Here is a 22,025-nt window from a genome sequence, read left to right as displayed (position 1 = left end):
ATTTCATTTGCAGACTTCCATGAAGTTTGCCCTGCAGCAACAATATCAGAGGGACTGTGCCTTTACTTTCTTGTTTTCAATTTTGTTCCTTATTAAAAAGCCAAATCCAAGAGTATTGCAAAGCATGAATTTGCTTTCAAATTATTGTTTGAAATGTCTCTTGCTCTTTCTCAGTACAGTGCTGTTGTGTGCATTAACCATTTCAAATGACAGTACAGCTTTATATCATCATAGCATCACCGAATTTTTTGGTGTATATATAAAAATCCATAAATCTAAGAACAATGAGCAAATGTCCTAAGCTTATTTGATTTGATTCTAGTAGGTTGTTTTTTGGAATGAAACAGCGCAGTACGCTGAAGCAAATACCTGGAGGTTGAGCTGATGGTAATAAAGCTCAGTGTCACAAGATGAATTAAAGCAAATAATCAAGTCTGCCTGTGTTCCAGTGTATAGGTACTACTGTTGTGGAACAATAAGTGTGTAGCTTGATCATAAATACAAGCTCATGAATATTTATAGAAATCTAGAGCCAATGAAGAGTCTTGACCAGTGTCATTTAGGAAGAAAGTATGACAAATTTCTCCAACAGGCTACATTGTATTATAACAACCATTTGGAGGTTTGGACCAGAGCTAATTTTCCCAGTAGAGGTGAATGAATGGGAAGGTTCATAGGTGAGATAAATGCAATTTATCAGATTGAGTAACAGTTTGTTAGATGGCTAGCCCTGACTGTATGTTTCTTTTCTATGTACATACTGTTTTTCTTGCCAGAGCCAAGAAAAACAATCAAAGTCCTGATATTCCAAATTCTCCCTTACTACTGCATTGCACTCAGTCATCTGTGGTTGAGTTAAGGCACCATGCAGTGTTGTAATATAAATAGGAAAACCTCATCTGTTTATAAAATCGGTGTAAGTTTTCTTTTTGATTCTTGTGTTGTCGTATTCCTGATAAGCAAAACAATTCAAATCAGCCTGAGCTTGGGTTTTGAGGTCTATATAAAAAGGTTGGTAAAACCTTTAGTTTACATTGAGGACTGTAGTTTGTTGAATCTGAGCTTTAGCATCTTATTTCTCCACTGACCAATTTATTTACATATGTACACAAAACATATATGGATGTGGTACTTATCACCACGTATGGTTTGGAGTGTCAGCAGTTTTAAAATATGAATATCAGGTTAAAGAGGGCTGTATACGGGATGAAAGAGGTAAATTATAGATTTGTTTAGTATTGAAAGCTGAAAGGAAAAGATAAGCAATGTTAATTACATCAGACGCGTCTTTTAATTTTTAATTTTTAAAAATATATTGCAAAACAGAAGGAGATAGAAATCTCTGAAGGTGTTACATAACTGGTATGAACAGCAGAACCAGCACATTTTTGTTACTTATTCCAGAATTTTTGCAAACATTTGAGAAACAATGCCATGAACATAATGGCAAGTCATAAAGTTGCTTTCATTAAAAGAAGGAACTTCTGCAGAATACCTCAAAAGCAGGGAGAAAACCCCCACACCAATCCTTTCAATTTGTAATTGAAAATTGTAAATTAGCAAGTCCAATGAAGTAATGAGGAAGGTCCTGTTGTAATGATCTATATATAAGAAAAATATAACTGCCTTGTCTCACATAGCACCTTCTGACATGCAAGTATGTGACTGCCATGTGTTCACTGCTGGGACTCTTAAGTGTTTCTTAAAATGAAGGTGTCAGGTTGAGGGAAAAAAAAGCAATACATGCAGATAGGGCATTGCAGGAAGCCAAAATGTGGGGTGGAGCCCAAGATCAGACAGTAGATTGATAATTGAGATATAGATTCATTCACCTATGAGGGAAAAAAGAAAGTATGTGCAGGAACCAGCTCATGCTGATCAGTGACTGTGTGGTTATAGTCCCTGTGACACCAATCACATCCCTGCTCCCTACTGCGAGTGCTAAGGGTTTTTTTCCAAATCTCTGCATGCCAAAAGGATTGAAGAACACAAAGGTTCTTGTGGTTGAAGAACATAAAAGGTGATAGACATCTTCCCCAAAATTTGTCTTCTTTTAAAACATAAGAATTTAAGAGCCAGAAGCATTGCTGTTTTCCTCAAGAAACAGCATTTTCACTGCCTTTTTAAATCTTCAGGAGAGCACTGCGATGAGTTAGGTTGGTCAGTTGGGTTACATTTCCTCTGGGAACTGTGATGCTGTTGCTGAGACAGAAATCCTGGAGAGTCATGGTAGCAGATAATCCTTGGTATGTTTTTCAGTGCAGCTTGGGGCATGAGAGCATTACTGCCCCTGTACAGTGCCAACCTTGTACTGGGTTTGCAGCCTGCCAACATTTCCTGACAGCTACATGAACAGGGAGTGAACTCCAGGACAGCAGAACCAGCATGTAGAGCAGTAACGCTCCCACTGGTTGGAGCTACATCCCGTACACACCCTGTGTAAGGGTCTGAACTCTTTTAGTACTTTACTCTCAGCACTGCCCTTCCCACTCCAGGTCTCTGGGCATGTACTTAGTAATCTGCCCTCCACATCCTGCTTTGATCTGAGAGGAGCATCTACAACAAGCTGTTAATGAACTTGAGGCAAAATTTCTGATTGCAATAATTTGGAGACAAATTCCACATTAATATGGGCAGGTTAGTATGTCAGTGTATGGGAGCGACACCTTCCTGCTTAACCCAGGCTGGGCATTTCTCAGGATAGCAAAAGCTGCACTGTAAACATTTGGCAATTAGATTTAGCTTCAGGGAACACACTGACATCTCCTTCTTCTTCCTCTGCAGCCTGTCACTGTCACATGAATGGCTCCTTCTCAGAGATCTGTGACTCTCGGACGGGCCAGTGCAAGTGTAAAGCCAACGTTATCGGGCGCCGCTGTGACATCTGCAAAGTGAGTGACCAGAAATGGGGTTTCTTTTCAGCTTCTTCACTGTTTGTCTCAACTAAATATAACTTGGTTTTGGATATGCTTTTTCTGTTGTTTAATTTTCACTTAAAGAACATATGTAGATTGTTCTTATGTAAAGAAAGGTAAAATGGTTGAGCTTTAAAAGTTTTCTAATTGTTTTCTAGAACAGAACACAAGACATAGCATTTACATGCAATGAATGTATTTTAAGCCTCACTGTATTTATAAGTACATGTGTGTACATAGTATATACACTTTATATTTTGAATGTTTGATATAAAAAATTAGTTTAAAATATTGCAGCTTTGGGAGATAAACCCTCTATGAAGAAAGCTGCAAAATGTCTGATAGCATCTGATGTTTATTTTTTTAAAAAAGCAGGGTGCTGGTTTAGTTCTGCTGGAATGTTCTGCCTTTATGTTTTTTTCTTAGGATTTCTTTTTGTATTGTCTAAACAATGTATTATTTTTTGGTGAAAGTGGTTTCTGGCTTGACATTGTTTTCCTGTCTCATAAATCACTGCAGAGAAATACTGTTTCATAAACTTTCACAGAGTTGTCTTCAGGCAGCTAAGGAATATGCTATAGCTGGCTGCGTATTTCTCTAGTTCAACATAAGGACTCATGAGTTAGGCCTAGGTGTCCTCAGAACACCTTCACCTGTGTGTAATTTAAAGAAAATAAATAATTCTGCAGAAATCAAAAGGATCATTTTCACCCTTTAAAATTATGTAATTTCTGAAGTGGTCTGCTCACACTCCATTTTCAACAGTATGTAAAGAAAAATCGCTGGTATCAGTGCAATTTGCAGATTTCATAAGGTACCCAGCAAACATCTCAAGCTCATTAATACAACACTGGTGGTTAATTGGACTTAATATTTGTTTACTTCAGTGTTTACTCCTGTCTTTATTTCTATACCCTTATCTTCACTTTCTAACAGTGTTTACTTTTCATTCTTCAAGCCTAACTACTTCTGGGCCCCAGAAAAGCTGTTTTGTATACCCTGTGGCTGCAGTGCTTTAGGATCTGTGTCACTGCAGTGTGATCTGTTGGGAAGATGTATCTGCAAATCAGGATTTATGGGCAGACACTGTGAAATCAGCAGACAGGTGCCTAAATTGCAAGAAAATGCAGGAAGCAGTCAGCAGATTCGAGTACCCCCGCGGAGGTGGGGCACCAGCGGTGCCAGTGGGTGCCCACGAGGTGCTTACCGGCCTGCAGCTCTGGTAATGGGAAACTCTGCTTTGCATGGGCTGAAGTCTCCTGTTTGCTTGTGTTTGGAGCTCACACAGATTGCTTGGGTTTCTAATTTTTAATACCCGTGTTACAGTCTAAGAAATTCTCAAGAAACTGACAGGCTCAGAAGACAAACAGCGGTTTAGGATGCTTTCCCAGTCCTAAGGGCTTCATCGTGCAAGTGATGATATCAGCAAGAAATCAAATACCAGACTAAGTCCCAAAACAGCACCATCAACAACAGTACGCACAAAATGCATGGGAGATGTACATAAATCAATGGAATCAGTGGGATTTTCTTGGACTTTGCAGCATAAAACTTGCTTTTCTAACAATTCAAGAATCAATAGCTTAAGGAGGTTGCAAGAAGGATCAGCCCCTGAGGCAAAGAGTTAAGATCTAATTTTAAAATATTGAACATAACTGGTGTTAAAAGTTCTCATTAGTGAATAGTTCTGTTATCTGAGCCATTCTTAACTCAGTGCAGTGCCACTTACGTGAATGTAATGCCCAAAATGATAGGAGTGTTCATTCCTTATCACAGACCAACAAAGCAACTTATTCCTAAAATTAAGTAATTATGATACAACTGCTTCTAACAGAGCAGTATTTTAGGAATGCTGTTTGTTCTCCCAGCAACTCAAAATCCCCACACTTACCACACCCTGTTTGAAAAATACCTGGTAGTGTTTTTCATCCTCAGTTTGACTCTGGGACCTATGCTGTATTTGTTCATATAGACTTCCTTGGAGAAATGAGTTTTTTCCAATTAAACATGTATTAGGTTACTGTGTTGCCCACACAGTACACTGATGGAGACACAATATAATGACATATTCAGAAAGTTCCGTGTATTTCCTAATAGTAATCTAGGATCTTATCTCTTGTTCAGTGATTCTTAGAATTTCTGTGTGTAAGCAAACTTAGCTGAGAACTTTAACTTGGGGTTAAAGTTTGCATGACTGACCAAAATGACTTTGTGTGCAGCCCTCCTCACAGAATGAAACCCAGCATGGTGGTGGTCTTTTCCAGCTTAATGCAGTGTGGAGTGCTGATACCAGACTTTTTCTGAATGTTACCCATATAAATAGAATTTATTAGATCCTAGCAAACTTTATTTTGAGAACCGAGATGCATGCTGTGCATTGGTTACTTCACTGCATGAATCTGAATGTCTGTCCTGAGACTGTGCATATTCACATTTCTGTGTTTCTTCCTGTGTAAAAGAAATCTTTAGAGATAGTCAAGTATTTTACTGAACCTTGAGTTTAATTAAATGAGTTTGACTACCTCTTTCTCACTGATACGCCATGTTTTGTCAGGCAGAAGTATGAAATTTGCAAAACATTTCAATATAGAGTTTGGAAATGAAAATCAGTGTAATTCTTTATTACATGTATAATCAAGCATTTGCTTAGGTTTGTATGATTTTCAGGCCAAATTCTGATCATAGATGTGGTCCTGTATTCTGACATCTATCAGGAGATTCTCTGTATGAGTGGGGAACTTCTGTATTAACCTCAGAGATCAGATTTCAGGACTTTTCCATTGAAAGCTTCTGAAGTTTCAGGGAATTCACCAATACAAGAGGTTAGTTAGGGATTCTACTGTGGAACAAATCCATATAAAATAGTAGTAATGGAATCATTAAGGTTGAGAAGGACTTCCAAGACTATTGAGTCCAGCCTTTGACTGATCACCACTTGGTCAGCTAGACCATGGTACTAAGTGCCGTGTCCAGTCATTTCTTGAATGATTTCACCACTGCCCTGGGCAGCCTGCTCCAATGGCTGACCACTCTTTCAATGAAGAAATTGTTCCTTTTTTCCAACCTGAGCATCCCCTGGCATTGCCTGAGGCTATGCCCTCTTGTCCTGTTGCTGGTTCCCTGGAAGGAGAGGCCAATTCTCGCCTGGCTACAGCTCCTTTCAAGGATTTGTAGAGAGAAAAGTTTTCCCCTGAGCCTCCTCTTCTCCAGTTCCCTCAGCCATTCCTCATAGAACTTGTGCTCGAGACCCTTCCCCAGCTCCAGTGCCCTTCTCTGGACATGCCCCAGCACCTCGATGTCTTTTCTTCTTGTAAGTGGCCCAGAACTGGTCACAGCACTACTGCTTAGAACAGATGGACAATCACTGCCATGGTCAAAGCCAGCACAGCTCCATTAATTTGAAGATCTGCTGATTTATAGTTGGTAAAAATCTAACACCTCATGCCTGGATCACAAAGTAGCGCATTATAAATTAAATATTTTTCACTTTGTTCTATTTATATTCATTAGCAGTGATCTTTTTAATATCTCATTTTTAACATTCTGCTTTTCTATCAAACTCACTGATATTAATGTTGTAATATCAATTTCAAGTGAAGTTATTAATATGATTTGGATTTCAGTATTCACTGAAAATTATCATTCTTGAAAAACAAGTCGAGAAGTACTCCCATTTTAAAGCACTCTAGCTCAAGACTGAGTTTGTCATTTGAATATCAAGTCTGGTTTGTCCCAAGGAGCCTCCGTGGGTTGATGCAGTGAAACTCACAAGGTCTCTTGGTTGAAAGCTTTGTGCAGAACTCCATATCACAGTATACAAATGAGTGTGTGTCTTCCCTTCTTTACTTTTTGCACTCCACTAGTAAAGTTAAGGAGGAAATTTCTTACTACAGTTGATAACATCTACTCTGGTTCTGTAGAAACTTTATATTGATCACTTGCAAAAAAGAAAGAAAAGGAAGAAAGTAGAAGAGAAACAGAGGGCTAATCCAAAGGCAGAGTTTTTTATCGTAAAAAAATCCCCATTATTTGTTTGTATTGTACACAAATACACTATTTCTATGTTCTTCTAAAGTTATTCCTATATATCATTCGAAAGAATTGCCCTTAAGCTACTGTATACAGATATTGCCTTTGCTCAGAGGAGATAAAATCTAATTCAGAGACTTTCTAGTTGAATTGATGTCCATTCATAGCTAAGAATTTGAATTCACTCTCTTAGCAACAAACTCTGCCTGGCATAGTCTTACAACCAGAGATGGGGTGTGTGTTTTGTGCTGACACACCTTTCATTCCAAGTGATAATTTTACTTAGGGAAACAGCCTCATAAGAAATGTGTTACATTGCAGAACATTCATTATAGCCTCAGGTAACGTACTGAAACCATTATCCTTTCTCAACAGTGAACGGCATTTAGTGTCCTTGCTCCTGGGTTTTACCACTACAATTTAACCTGTTAAAAGCAGTATTTCAGTGATGAAGAGGAAAGAGCAGCCCTGATCTCCCTACAGCTTTTCTTCTTTTCTCCTGGTAATCATTCCATATACTAACTGCCCTTCCTCACTCTGTGGCAGCCTGGAACATTCGGCTTACAGTCTTCCAGAGGATGCGTTCCCTGCAACTGCAACTCTTTTGGTTCCAAGTCCTTCGATTGCGACGGAGATGGGCAGTGCTATTGCCAGCCTGGAGTGACAGGAAAGAAGTGTGACCGCTGTGCACATGGGTTTTACAACTTTGAAGAAGGAGGCTGTACTCGTATGTAAATGTTTTCCACCCAAACACAGATTGGTTTTGTTTGTTTGTTTGTTTGTTTCTAACATTCTAGTTTGGCTAACTTTGGATTGCCTAACATATTTTCCTGACGGGGTTGTTCATAGACAGCCTTGTGCATCATTCACTTGACAAGGGTGGTGATTAGCAAGAGTGAAATACCCAAGGCATTTCTGCTATTTTATGAAGATTGTCGCTTTCTCTCTCCGACTTCCTTGTTTCCGCCCATGTTGGCCTTGTTGGCTCATTTTTCCCAGGGTGCTGGCTAGGTGCTTCCGGGAGCGGTCGGAGAGAAGCGACAAGCACCTCTGTGGGTTCGTTTTACACAGGCAGAGCTATTTAGAGAGCGCAATCATGACCGGGATAAAGAGACTCAAGAGATTGGACACTTGTTGTGCAGTCCAAAGTAGGTTGTATTTGCTCGAACACCGCACGTACAAGTGACCACAGTCTGAGGTTGGATTACAGTTTTTATAGGGAAAAATAAGAGATAAGGTGAAACCAATAGAACAATGCCCAGTATGAATATATTATAGGTTAAATCCACTGGGAATAGATTCAGGGGGAGGGTAAATACACGTAAAAATACAGAATAGAAACTCCAACTTTAGGTTTAGGAAACAGAAACTCTAAACTCCAAATTCACAAAGCTTTTTGCTCCATTTGCGTAGCCACACACCACCACATAGATCTTACGAATTTTATTTTATTTATTTTATTTAGAAGGAATAGGAATGTCCTTTACTCTGTGTAGCATCTGCCAAAAAATTCCATGAAGTTCCTATAATTTAGTTAAGAGTATCACAGAACTCTGATTAAAATTTTTGCCAAATCACATCCACTTGTGGGGATGTAAAAGGAAAACAACAAAAACACACACTCCCTTTGACCTTTTCATTGTTCTTATATGGTTGATCCTCTTACATTACCACAATCCTTTCCTGTACAGTAATATTTAGTTGCTTACTTGAACTTTCTGTGTGCAAGAAGATCTTTAAGTAAAACTATCTGCCATATCCCTTGTGTAAACACATGAAAAATCTCCTTCTCTAGGTGCTGAAACTCTATCATTTGACATAAATATCCAGCCACCTCTTTACCTTTATTTTTTTCCTTTTGGAAATCAGGTCAAAGACTGAAATGAATGCTTCCTATCCTTGAAGTAGTGCAGACTGCTATATCAAAAAAATACCCAATCAATAGGTTTCTTCACAGGGAAATATCTGTCTTTCCTGATAGAACTGTGTTTTTCAAGTCTCAGAGACTCATTTAGGTGCAATCACAGGACACATAGATAGTTGGCTAGTGTAACTGACTGCTGGGATGCCAGAATGCTGTTATTATTCTTCAGGTATAAAACATATTCTTTCCAGAAGCAGAAATCACAATGTCTCGTAATCTGTTCTTCCTCCTTTCCTATCCAGAATGGCAGCACAAGGAACCAGTTTAGCTCTCTACCTTTTCTTGCTCCTTTTTTTATTTTTAAATGGAAGTGGCATCAAGGCCTCAAGACCCATATTTGTGCAGCAAAATTCAATTTTACCTATAGTGTGGATAAACCTTGAAACAGGCTGGATTAGAGATTATGTTTGAAAATGTTGCTCTATGGTGTTGTCTCCCATAGGAATAACGGGTTCAAAAACACTTACAGGTTTGAAAAGTTCAGATACAGTGGCGCCTCAGAAAAGCGACAGATTGTTCCCAGGCTCACTGATGAGGGAGCTTGAAATAAAATGCAAATGATAACTGCAGTCCTAAAGCCTTTAGCAATTAAAAGAAGGGCAAAAAATTCTATCATTTATGATTAGCATCTTATTCTAACATTCCACAGGTTAAAAGCACATCACTATTGTGAAATACAACAAAATGTTGGTAACTACAGCTGGGGAAGGAAAATGAGAGGGCTATTAATGAATTTGCACATTAAAAATTTAATTGCTCTCTTGGCAAACTTTGAAATGACAGGGTTTAAGAAACAGCAATGAAATGGTAAAATACTGTAGATCCAAGTAACATTTTAAATATAAATGTATTGGCTTGTGATCATCAAATGTTTAAAGCAACAGCAGCAGCTATAGATGTTGAGAAAATCCAGAATTTTGAAAGTTCTAAAGTTAATAGAACAGGTGGAGAGGAATTCTGTTTTCAATGTGCTGATTTTTCGACATTTATTTTTAGTAGGCTTCTTATGCATTCCTTCAAATGACAAAAATAAGAATTAAATTATGAATCACAAAAAAAACCAGAAATTTAATAGAAGTATATCAAATCATGCTGGAAGGAAAAGTACAGAAAAATTAATTTCATTGTGACAGTTAAGTATCAAATAAAATATTGGGCCTCTTTTATCTAGCATTTATCCAAAAAGAATATAATTTGATTTTTGCTTGTGCAATAAAAATCCATAAAACCTGAAAAACCCTGAAAGCATTGTCAGTGTTGACATTCTAGCAGCAAAGATACAAAAGAGATTTATATTTCACTATTGCTTGTTACAACTGTGTTGTATTTTTCCCTCTTATTTTGAAAAATAATTATAAAAGTAAAAATAGGAAAAACACTTGAGTATCTCCTTTCCCTCCATGCCTTTTTAGCCAATTTTGTGTAAGACCCAGAAGCCCATAGATGAGCTGTCACATCTGAAACCCTCAGTTTCCCAATGATATGTATTCTGAAACTTCAAGTTACAGTGTGTGAAAATATTTTAACTAGCATGCAACACATTGTGGTCCTGCCATGATGGAGGCAAAACTCGCTATCTTCTTTGCATCAGTTACCTTATCTTGAAGGCATTGATGGGGAAAAATAAAGGTCAATTCTTATTTGAACTATAGAGGGGAGTTCTATCTTTGCACATCCCTTGTTTTCTAGTTTCAGTCTGAATTGAAGTATTTCACAGTAAAGGCAATGAACGTAAATTAAGCCCTCAGTAACAAAGTTACACTTCCCTTTAAACACCCAAGGAACAGGTTAGCACACAGAGAGTCAGTTTGCTTATGATGCTTTTTCTCTGATCTCATGGGTTATTTTGGTGGTGGGTGTGAAAACAACCACACACCAGTTCTGCTCTTTCAATCACTTGTGTGTCTTGTGCCCCTTAACTGCTTATCACTTGCATACCTTGAATATGTATTTGCCACCAATGAATTGTTCACTTAATAATCCTTTAAGAGCAAAGACTACTTCTGGAAGCACTTCCAAACCTGAAGTATTTTTAATTTGGTATAATCTGCAAAGGATACCAGTTTCCCATGGAGAGGAAACATCGGGTTGTTGATGTCCTCCCAAGGCAGAGGATATGTAAACTGAAAAAAAAAAGGAATAGAAAAGGGAAAATAAACTTAAACACCTTTTTTGCCCTTTAAGGAAAGTCTCTTTAGAGCAGCAGAAATTTCAGAAGGTATTTCTCAATTTGGTATAAGGGGTTAAATAGGCTGCAAGTTCCCTGCATAGATGGCTCAGAGGCCCTCAGGTGGCCTCTTAGAGGAGACAGCACGGGCCCAGAAATTGTATAGCAGCACTCCTGCAGTCATGTCACAAGAGTGCATCATCTCAGAAGCCTCTGCACTTCTGCAGTTGGTGCCTTTATTTTTCCCATTCTGTTCTCATTGCAGCTACTTCAACCACAGTTAACCTGTGTTTGGCTGCTACTGGTTTTGGTTTCTTGGGGTTTTCCCTACATTTTCTGTCCCATCATGTCCACAGATAGAGAGTTCACTGCACAGTAAAGGAATGATCCTAACCCCATTAGGGTCTGCTCTCCAGATGTCACATAAAGGGATAACTTTTCCTGTGCTTTATTTTTTCCTGTCTCCCATGAAGCCTGTGAGTGTTCACGTTTTGGCAATAACTGTGATCCTGTCAGTGGACGCTGTATCTGCCCTCCCAATACCGTTGGAGAAATGTGTGACAAATGTGCGCCAAATCACTGGGGCCATAACATTGTCAGTGGCTGCAAGGTGAGTGGATTTCTATTTTCTCTATGTGTGTTACCTCTTTCACAGTAATTTATAGCTGGAACACAGTTTTTGGTTTGTAAATCGTGGCTTGTCTCCATATTGCAAGTTTTGGTGCGAGACTGTTGTGTAAATGTTGGCAATCAGTTACTGTTACTGCGCTACAGATCCTCTGTCTCAGGTATGCAGCCTGTAACACAAAACACCCTATTGGTTCTGCTGTCACACTGAGTCAGTGTCCTGCTTCAGCCTGATTTTATTTTATTATGGCTGTGTTTAACATGATTGAGGAGATTACCACAGTATTGAACGATGTATGTAGATGTATATTTACAGGTAATCAGCAGTGCCTTTGGGGAACAAATTTTCCTTGGCCTTAATGGTGACACTGCTGGGAATTTGGACTCAGAGTTTGCTTGAGAAAGGCTTCAATTTGTGCATAAAAGACAGCAAAGAGAAAAGAAACATCCACCTTAGTTGCAAATTGCACTTTATTCCCGTGTTTTTAAGCGGAAACAAACCTTATTATTAGTCTTTAAATCCTTTTTATTCCAATATTTGACACAGAATTAAAGTATCTGAAGAGAAGGGAGAAGAAATAGGAAAACAATGATGGAATGATGAGGAGGCCATGAAAGCTGTTGCTAATGACCTTGAGTTGAGGGGCGCAGTATTCAGTTAAGGTTGAAAACTGGTGACAGTGGACATCGTGCGAAGTTCAAATGCCTTCTTCTTCCCTGCTGTGCTCATTGATGATAAGGGATTTAATAGTACTGCTACAATTACTCCAGAAAACTATATCTTTTTGGAACATAGTCATACACCATTAATACTTGTTCTTAAAAGGCCGTTAGTCATGTAGATCAGGCTGCAAAGCAATTGGCAAGAATGATTTCTTTTTGGTATGTATGCAAAACTCCTGTGAAACCTCCGCAGTGCTGCTGTGATATAGACTCCTGGCTTCTGAAACCAGCCTAATGAGATTGAAGACCTCTGTTTGAGCTCTGAAGTATATTCTCTGATTGTCTTTTATGTGAGCACATTAGTATGACAGTTTCATGGCACCATCTAAATTAATGATGATCAGCCCACATCTCTTTCAGTATGTTGCTGCTAATTTGTGGAAAGTGAGATGTGAATCTCCTGCTTTGCAGTCTTTTTAGAAGATTTCCAAGGCTGTTTTAAGTCTGGGATAGAGAGCATTGTAGAAAAATGCATAAACCATACATTTCATCTGATTGTAATTTAGGTTTTGATAATGAACACTTAAGGTATTTCAGAGAATGGTGAACAATTTGTTTTCTCAGCTTTGTGTTCAAATGTATCTTGTAGAATAAAGTTCTTTCTGTCAGAAAGTTTTATTTTTTAGGTTAGGTAGTCTTCTTGCAGACTAATATTTAACCACTTAAATATTTAACCACTTAATAGTTTCTCTGGCATTCAGTAAAGATTGCATCTGTATATTTCCTGTATATATTCACCTTTATAAATGGAGTTTTCAGATCAGAGGAAAGGTGCTCTAAGTAGTCATTTAATAAACAGTTTTGCTTAGAAGCTGAATCCACATTTTCTTCCTCTCTTTTTCAGCTTTGTGTCTGTAATCTTAGCAAGTCTGTCTATGTCAGTTACTGTGGTAACCTGTACTTCTGGCACTGAGTTTTTGCTGTACACTGAACTTCTCCATATGATATTCTGGTCACACCAGTGATTACAGCCAATGTCTTGTATTAACTGTGCAGTGCTACCACAGTAATAGCACTGAGGGATTCTTCTGTTCTTTGGAAATCTGCAGTTTTCCCTGCTACTTTTGTATGGAAAATCACCTATTTCTATCCTCACTTGCCAGTGCAAGTCTTATTCTATGAGCAAGTTTACTTCCAAATATATCACATGACTAAATCTCTAGTCCTTACTGTGTCTTGTTTGTACAAAGAGGATAGTTACCTGTCTGATGGATGAGTAATAGGCACTGAACTAGATTCCTCTGGAACCACTGAACCCATTGCTCCTGAGCAATTCCAATTTTAGGAAAGTGTTCTGAACATGCCTGCAGAGAATTTGCATACAAAATACTTCTTAGAGAGTGCTTGTAGTTTCTGAGTTAATTTTGTCCACAGAGTATTCCAATATCCTTGTCCCTTTTGGGTTTATTTGTTTTCAATGCCTAACTTATATATGGTAAGTAATATCTATTGAAAAAAATCCCACCAGTGCTGTAAATGTATTTAGTGTAAATGCTTGACCCATGTTTAATAAAAATACATTACTGGCTTTATAATTTAAATATGTTATTTTTAGACAGTGGAAATTCATTGCTGTATTTTATTTATAAATACTTAAAAGAGTTGAATTGGTTTTCGGTTGGGTTTTGGTTTTTTTTTTTGTTTTTTTTTTTTTTTTTTTGTTTGTTTGTTTGTTTGTTTGTTTGTTTTTGTTTTTTTTTTTTTTTTTTTGAGAAGCACAATTACAATTGCTTGTTTCTCTCCTTTTCAGCCCTGTGAGTGCAGCCTCATTGGAGCACTAAGTTCTCAGTGTGACTTAAATACAGGCTGTTGCTTCTGCCGCCCTGAATTCTCTGGGGAAAAATGCACTGAGTGCAGGTTGGGCTACTGGAATTATCCACATTGTGTCGCTTGTCAGTGCTTTGTGGCTGGGACAGATCCGCAGAGCTGTGATGCAGAGGGGAAGTGCTCTTGCATTGATCACTCTGGCCAATGCAGCTGCAAGGTAGGACAATAAGGCTGTAAACTGATCTTATAACTGCTGAGAAGTTTATTTCAGATTTCATTGGCACTTGCCCTTACTTGTTCAAACAGTATATGCACAACAATCTTCTTGGTTTTCATAGTGCATTTGTGAACTGATGTGTGTGGAGTCCAACATTAAGAAAGACTTCAGGGTTTTTCAGTTGCTTTTTCACATACTGACACTTGCCAGTATAGCATCCTCTTCAGAGGATCCTTAGCATCCTCTTTTTCCCCCAATTTTTATTTCTGTCTATTCTTACAGAACTGTTGCCAGTTCATCCCCATAATACAATTCTTGTTCAGATTCTGGGCACAATAAAAGCAAACACATCAGTAACCACAGTATGCCACAGTGCTAATTCAAAGTACATTGATTTAGATGGAGTCAATATTCATCATTTCATGAGTAGAATTCTCTGCAATAGTATCTGCTTAGAGTAGACTTCATCCAATTCAGGATCATTAAAGCAAAGAGTTTTGGCATCATCATCTACAACATTCTTATTTGGAATAGTGCTTGGTAGAACAGCACACTTAGGTTGTTTGAGACTTGGCTGGATTGCTGAGCTTACAGGGCAGTAATTGGTGGTTTGATATGCAGTTGGTAGCCAGCAAGCAGATTATCCCAGAGCCAATACCTTCCTCAGCGACACAGATGACAGAATTCATGATCAGCAAATTTGAAAATACTGCTGACTTGGAGGAGGTCGAGGTTGATGTGCTGAACAGTAGAATTACTGTCTAGAGGGTTCTTGAAAAGCCTGATGACTGGGAAAATAGAAAGGTCATTAATTGGAGTGGAATGACCTCAAGAATCAGTACAGTCTGGGAGGAAGAAGCCTGAGTGGCAATCCTGCTGGAAAATCACAATTTAAACCCACTGTATAATCTCATGGTAAATAAGGCAAACTGCCCACTGATCTGGATGCAGTGAGCCCAGTGGCCAATGCAGCTGCAAGGTAGGACATCACAAAGAGCATGGCGAGCAGGGAAAAGGCTTTATCTACTCAGTGCTCTACTCTTACTGTACTGGTGCTGGTACTGGTACTCTTACCAGTACTCTTACTGGTGCTGGTAAGCTGGTGCACTTGGAAATGGTGTCCAGTTTTAGAGCTTGATTTGAAAGTGTTGTTGAGAAATTGAAGAGGGTCTGGAGAAGAGTCTCAAAGCAGATGATCTGTGGGGATATACTGAGAGAGCTGGACTTTCTCTCTTAGGCTGAAAAAATAGGCTAATAAGAGGAAATGCAATTATGGCCTATTAGCCACTTCAAAGAGTAATTGATGGAATAAAGTCCTTTCTGACGATGGCAGAAAATGTAACAAGGGACAGCAGCTGCCTAAGGGAGCTTGGGAATTTTGGATTGGACATTAGAAAAGAAAAAATCAGAGTTATGCAGCAGTGGTACACATTACCCAGAAACATGTGAAATGTCCATTCTAGGAGATTTTCAAGAACTGGCTAGAAAGTGGCATGGGTAAATGACCTAGCATTGATGATAGTTGTACTTCTAGGGAGGAGGTTTTTAAAAGTGACCCCTAGAGATTCTTTCTGTGATTTAGATTAATTTTTCTTCTTTAGGTCTGTATTGACACAAAGAGATAGTAAAATGGAAGGATGAATTTAAATAATTGAATTGCCAGGTAATTATTTTGTTAAATGGGCAAGAGTCACTTAATTCTGAGTTTCAAGACACAGAACTGTAGAACAAATTAGGTTGGAAGTGACATATGGAGGTCATCTAGTCCAGCACCTTGTCTGAAAGACACTGCTGAGGCAGTACTTCCAAGCATGGGGAGAGATTTTGCAACCTCCTTGTGCAAACTGCTTGACCACCCTCCCATTTTCTGGTATATTTGAACAGGAAGCATTAGGTTCTATTTCACAAGTACTGACTCATTTGATGATGACACCATAAGAAAATGGAAGTGAGTTGACCATATGGACTGTCTGAATAAAACTCAGTGCTATTTGCCCTGTGCCAGCCTCTGAAATGCAGAAATGGAAGTATCTCAGTTCTTTCAGCCTCTCTTGATACATGATAAGCAGCAGCCCCTCTAACCATCTCAGTGCCCCATTTCTGGATTAGGTCCAGCATGTTACAGAATCACAGAATTGGTCAGGTTGGAAGGGATCACTGGAGGTCATCTAGTCCAACTCCCCTGCTCAAGCAGGGTCCCCTCGAGCACGTGACTCAGGGTTGTGTCCAGGCTGCTATCTCCAGAAAAGGAGACTCCACAACTTCTCTGGGTCATCATTTTTCTTGTAGCTCTTGTAAGCACTAAGTAGGAAGAGTGGGGGTTCATGGGATTTTAAAATAGAAGTGTTTCTTTGTTGATTCTTTTAAGGCTAATAACATAGTTGCTTCTATGTTTCTCTGAGTGCAAATGAACAGTGTATATTTAGCTGATGATTAATGATAAGGAAGTGCAATTGATATGAAACAAAATTCAAAGCAAGTAAAAATTGTTTATGAGAGAAAATGGACAGATAATGCTGAATTAAGTAGGCATTTTCCCCCCAGAATTTTAATCTAAGGTTAAATTTAAATCTAGGGTTGGTTAATCTTTTGTGTAACTTTTTTTTAAATAGTCATACATTGGAGAAACTACATTTTTATAAAATGATAATTGTTCCCATTAAACCAGCTGCAGAAATGAGCTCTCAAAGGCTCAGGAGCCTCAGTGTCAGCCCTGACAAAAAGCAGCAAAATCTAAGCTAAATACAGTGTACGCACATTTATTGCTAGAACATGTGGAAATGAGGGTTAAAACTGGTAAATTCTGAGGGATAATGTCTGTTTCTTCTTTAAGCTTTGGAAAGTTTCATTTTTTTAGATTGGCTTCTTCACAGTAATCTCAAGAGAACAAAAAAGGTCTTTGGAGAGGAAAAGCCAACCAGTGTTTTCATATTGTTGACTTCTTTTCTTTTTAATACCTTGGTCTCAGTATGAAAATGGTTTTAAAAGGCTCTGCATAAATTATTGTGTATCTGCCCTATCTGGAATAGCTTTCTATTTGGACTAATTGAAAAATGAAAATAAAAGCATTGACATTACAACAGTGAAACATTTCAGCCTTGTTAATACTGTTCAATGATGTGGAAAACAATCATGAAGAGGGGAAAGCTTTTCTCTTCAGAATTTCCATTAAAATACGTTTCTCAGCAAGAACATTTAGTGCTGTACCTTAACTATCTGAACATGTCAATGCTAATTCCTATTAAACAGAAGGCTTGATTAACATGGGCAATTTCAGAACAACTTATTTTTCTTATCTTATCAATCAATTATTGAGCATGTCATGCCCAAAGTGCCATTTAATTTTTCTGTGCTTACAACTTTCAGTGTGAAGCCAGCATCTATTGCTCAGAGCTACTCAGTGGATACAAATGCAAATGCCTTAATTACATTAATTACATATGTTTGCATACACACGTGATAAGAAGCTGGAGAGTTTCTTGAGTATTTCCTAAAGCTTATTATTATTTCTTGCTGCACCCTGTTATTATCATTACAGTAGGATTTTCTATTTCTATTGCTACTTTGAAATAAAACTTGATTTTTTTTTTTTTTCCTTTTAAAAACACTCTCTCTCTCTTCCAGGTTAATGTGGAAGGTGTCCACTGTGACAGGTGCAAGTCTGGTACATTTGGTCTCTCTGCCAGAAACCCACTTGGCTGCAGCAGTTGCTATTGCTTTGGCCTGACTACACAGTGCAGCGAGGCAAGGGGGCTGATCCGCGTGTGGGTGAGTAGGAAACTGCTGAGCCATGTAATGCGATAATGTTGTTTCCTGCTGGCATCTTTTAGTCAGGCACTGAGAGGGAGCTAGAAAATGGCCAAACATTTAAGCAATCGCTTTCCTCTTTATGCTTTGAGGAGTGGTGAGAGCGGTATGTTCCATTAGACAATCAGGGTCAAGACATGAAAAGGAAATAAGTAGATAAGAAAATGAGTAATAGGATAGCTGACATCCAGCCAAAGTAAAGCTATTAAACCCCAAGAAAGGGCAAGCTGGTCATGTGGGGAAATTATGCAGTCTAATGCATTGCAACATAATCCCTTGTATGTGATACACAGTTTACCCAGGTGTATTCAAAGGTCACAGATACTTGTTGTCCAGTGTAAATTTCCCATAGTTCAGTTAATCTGTTTATTTTCCATATTGGTGGGGTGTTCTTTCATTTTTAAAAAAGAGCTTATTGAAGCTATATTTAAATTCAAGCAGGAAAAGGTATAATCCATCAGAGCAAACAAAGAGCTCTACACCTGTTTGTGGAAGAGGGCCTTGAGACCTATGCTGCACTGATAAATAAGGCAGACTGGATGTCTCCATTTATCTGTACAACAAGCACAAAATTCACATTGAGACTGCTGCCATGCCAGCCCCTCAGTTGGATTCTGGAGGAGAGATTTCTAATGGAAAATTATTCATTCTGTCCCCATGTATGGTTAGTCATAGCTCTGCTTGAAAGAATGTCAACCATAGAAGGAATGTCTGCCTAATGCAAATCAGCCAAAGCCCCAGATTAGTCATGTACAAGCATCAGTTAGATAAGGATACTTTAGGCTGAAATCAAGTTAATCTCTCTTGCTTAATATAATATGGATAGCACTTATTCTCCTGTTCACTGTTCAATCCCATAGCACCTCTTTCCCTTCCCAGTGGATGAAGTGATTTGTTATGATCTGACCCAGTTTTTCTCATTATTTCAGTTTTGCCCATCATATACTGCTAGACTGGAGATGAAAGGCTGTAGAAAACTGACAATTTATAAAATTTAATCAAGTTCCATAACAGCAGCAGTTCTGGATAATTGTGCTTTGACCCTTATGGCAGCACAAAGCAGAAAAAATTTAAACCTTCTTATTATTTTGTTTCTCTTGATTAATTTCCTTTTGTATTTATGCTCATATCTAAAGAAGTGTATGTCCATGTTGCATCTAGTATTTGGTACGCTCATCCATTTCAGAATTGATACAGAACTGTAAAATAAGTGAGACTGTGTTCTGCTGGCTGCTAGTGGCTATTTTGGATACTCTCAGGTGCTTCAAATGACATTAGACTTGTTTAAACAAGCAAATCCAGATTTTTATGACAATAAGGCATGGCTGATGAATGATCTGAAATTCAAATGTGTTGACCATTTTCTTGGTATCTAAAGTATTAAACAGTAAAATACAGTTATGATACAAAATCAGTAAATCTCTCTCAGGGCTAGCAATGTTAGGAGTGCTTCCATGTCTGAACAGTCCATAGATGCTGCTGTAAATGGAAATACCAGGATACTGAAGGTACAGTCCAGGGTTTGGTTGATTCCTTATTACCTGACTCCTATCTCATCACCAGGTTGTTGATGGTATGACTTTTACCTGCATTTGTTTTCATTTTCACTCTTTGGGAGAAAGCAGTATTGATACCAGCTCTTTGCATCTGTTCACACATTCCTTGAGATACTTCCATTGGCACAGAATTACTAAGACTTTTACTACAGTTTTTGATCAAAATAATGATTTCAATATAATGCTAATGAGACTTTGTCAACCAACCGATTACAAGCATATAAGTGGCATCCTTGTGTTTTTTTAATAAAGCTGAATTTAGAGTTACAGAAACCTTCACTGAAGCCTCACTCTCTGCAAATTGCCTGGAGAACATTTAGCTTGAATATTGCATAGAGGTATCAAGGCATCAGACACTGTGTTTTACAGCTCCAATGATCTATAAGTGGTGAGAAAGTGCTTCTTTGTAAGGTAACATTTCTCACAATCTGAACAAAAGAGGCCTGAGACTAAAATAGCACTATGAAAATCACTTCGATAAAATTCATGGAATCACTTGCTGATTAAAGTATTTTAACCAGTGCTGCTACATTCTTTGTTAACATTGAGGACAAGGTGCAAAAGGCTCAAGGGGAAAGTCATTATTACCACTGTTCATACCTGAAGGAGTAGCAAGACTGCTTTGTGACAAATTGCTCATGATGTGAAATGAAATTACCTAGAAGTAATTTTTTAAAGAGCTAGAATTTAAAGACTAACACTTTGTGGAGAAAAAACAGAGTTAATTTTCTTCTCAATTTTTTCAAATATGCATAGGTGACCTTGAGGCCAGAGCAAATGATTCTGCCACTGGTGGATGAAAAGCTTCAGCGTAGCACTCTTTCAGGGATTGCATTCCAGCCTCCTGAAATAGTAGCAAATATAGAACAGGTGATGCAGGATCTTCGATCAGAACCTGTTTACTGGAGACTTCCAGAGCAGTTTGAGGGACGAAAGGTAAACGTAAAACTCCAACGAATACTGATGTGGCTTTGCTTTTTTTCTTTTAATCTTATTTTATTATTTTACAGTACCTTTTTTCCTTCCCAATAAGCATGTCTTCACACAGTGGAAGGTACTTCAAAAGAAAGTAAATGCTATTCCATTATTAAAAACTATTTGCTCTGTTATCATGGAAATTTATAAAGTAACACGAACAATATTTTACATGTTAATATCTGTAAATATCTATGTTCTATTTTTCCACAGCATAAATTTTCTCATAAAAATGTTATTATCAATATTCAAAAAAAAAAATTAAGCTACACAAATTTAATATAACACTCCTGCAATTTTTTGTTTCTCTCATTTTTAAGCAAAAAATATGTGATATTTGTAGATTACGTGGGAGAAATGATTGAAAGAACCGTTCTTTTGGATGTTGTTATGCACCTCTGTAACAATTTATTTTGCACTTTTGATATTCCTTGGTTTGATGGAGCGCCAAGGCACATACAAGGAGATAGATAATGTCCTGGTTTTAGTGTAATATAATAACAAAATGTGGATGAGTGTTTTTGAACACAACCCTTGTCCCCAGATAGTTCCACAAGTACATATTGCTATTTTCTACCATGCATGCATTCATTAGGCTGTGCATAGGTGCCGAGCACATCTAGCTCCTTCCCAGGAATTTATTTTTAGCTAACTGAAAATGAGATTTCTTTTTGTGCTTTGCTAGCTGACCGCTTATGGAGGGAAACTGAAATATGCCATCTACTTTGAAGCACGAGAAGAGACAGGTTTTACTACTTACTCCCCACAAGTCATCATAAGAGGTGGACCTCCCACAAATACAAGAATTATTGTCCGGCATATGGCTGCCCCTCTGATTGGCCAGCTGACAAGGCATGAGATAGAGATGACAGAGGTAACATTTCCATCTGTTTTTATTGGCCCAAAACTTAGGCATGTGGGTCTTTTGAATATTGTTAATAAACTGTCTTTTGTGTTTCTGTCTTTCAGCATGAATGGGAATATTATGGTGATGACCAAAGAAACCCTGGACCCTGGGAATATTATCATGGTAACCCAGGTCTCAACAGGACAATGTCTCAGGCAGATTTCATCTGGAAACATTATGGAGATGACTCAAGACCAAGTAGAACTGTATCCCGGGAAGACTTCATGGACGTGTTGTATGATGTTCATTACATTCTTATCAAGGCGACTCATGGCAATATCATGAGGCAGAGCAGGTAACTCTTTCATGCAGTGATCTGAAATAGTGCAGTAGTCAGATAATCTCATAGACCTCTCAGCTACTCCCAACAGAATTTGTATTTATGACACCAGCTATAAGCCATTGCTGAGA

General features: G+C 38.2%; 1 protein-coding gene across 1 annotated transcript in view; it reads left to right on the top strand.

Annotated features, from left to right (window-relative positions):
- The window catches only part of LAMA2 (laminin subunit alpha 2), a 336,606-nt gene that overhangs the window by 211,178 nt on the left and 103,403 nt on the right, over positions 1-22,025 (top strand). Inside the window, exons 20-27 of the mRNA XM_053937517.1 lie at positions 2,785-2,891; positions 7,491-7,671; positions 11,509-11,645; positions 14,136-14,369; positions 17,994-18,137; positions 20,489-20,668; positions 21,393-21,581; positions 21,677-21,909. Coding sequence (XP_053793492.1) covers positions 2,785-2,891; positions 7,491-7,671; positions 11,509-11,645; positions 14,136-14,369; positions 17,994-18,137; positions 20,489-20,668; positions 21,393-21,581; positions 21,677-21,909 — 1,405 coding nt within the window. The remainder of the gene's footprint in view (positions 1-2,784; positions 2,892-7,490; positions 7,672-11,508; positions 11,646-14,135; positions 14,370-17,993; positions 18,138-20,488; positions 20,669-21,392; positions 21,582-21,676; positions 21,910-22,025) is intronic.

Source organism: Vidua chalybeata, chromosome 3 (assembly GCF_026979565.1).
Source record: "Vidua chalybeata isolate OUT-0048 chromosome 3, bVidCha1 merged haplotype, whole genome shotgun sequence".
NCBI lineage: Eukaryota > Metazoa > Chordata > Aves > Passeriformes > Viduidae > Vidua > Vidua chalybeata.
Note: the sequence above shows the minus strand (reverse complement) of the source record. Positions and strands in the feature narration are given on the sequence as shown.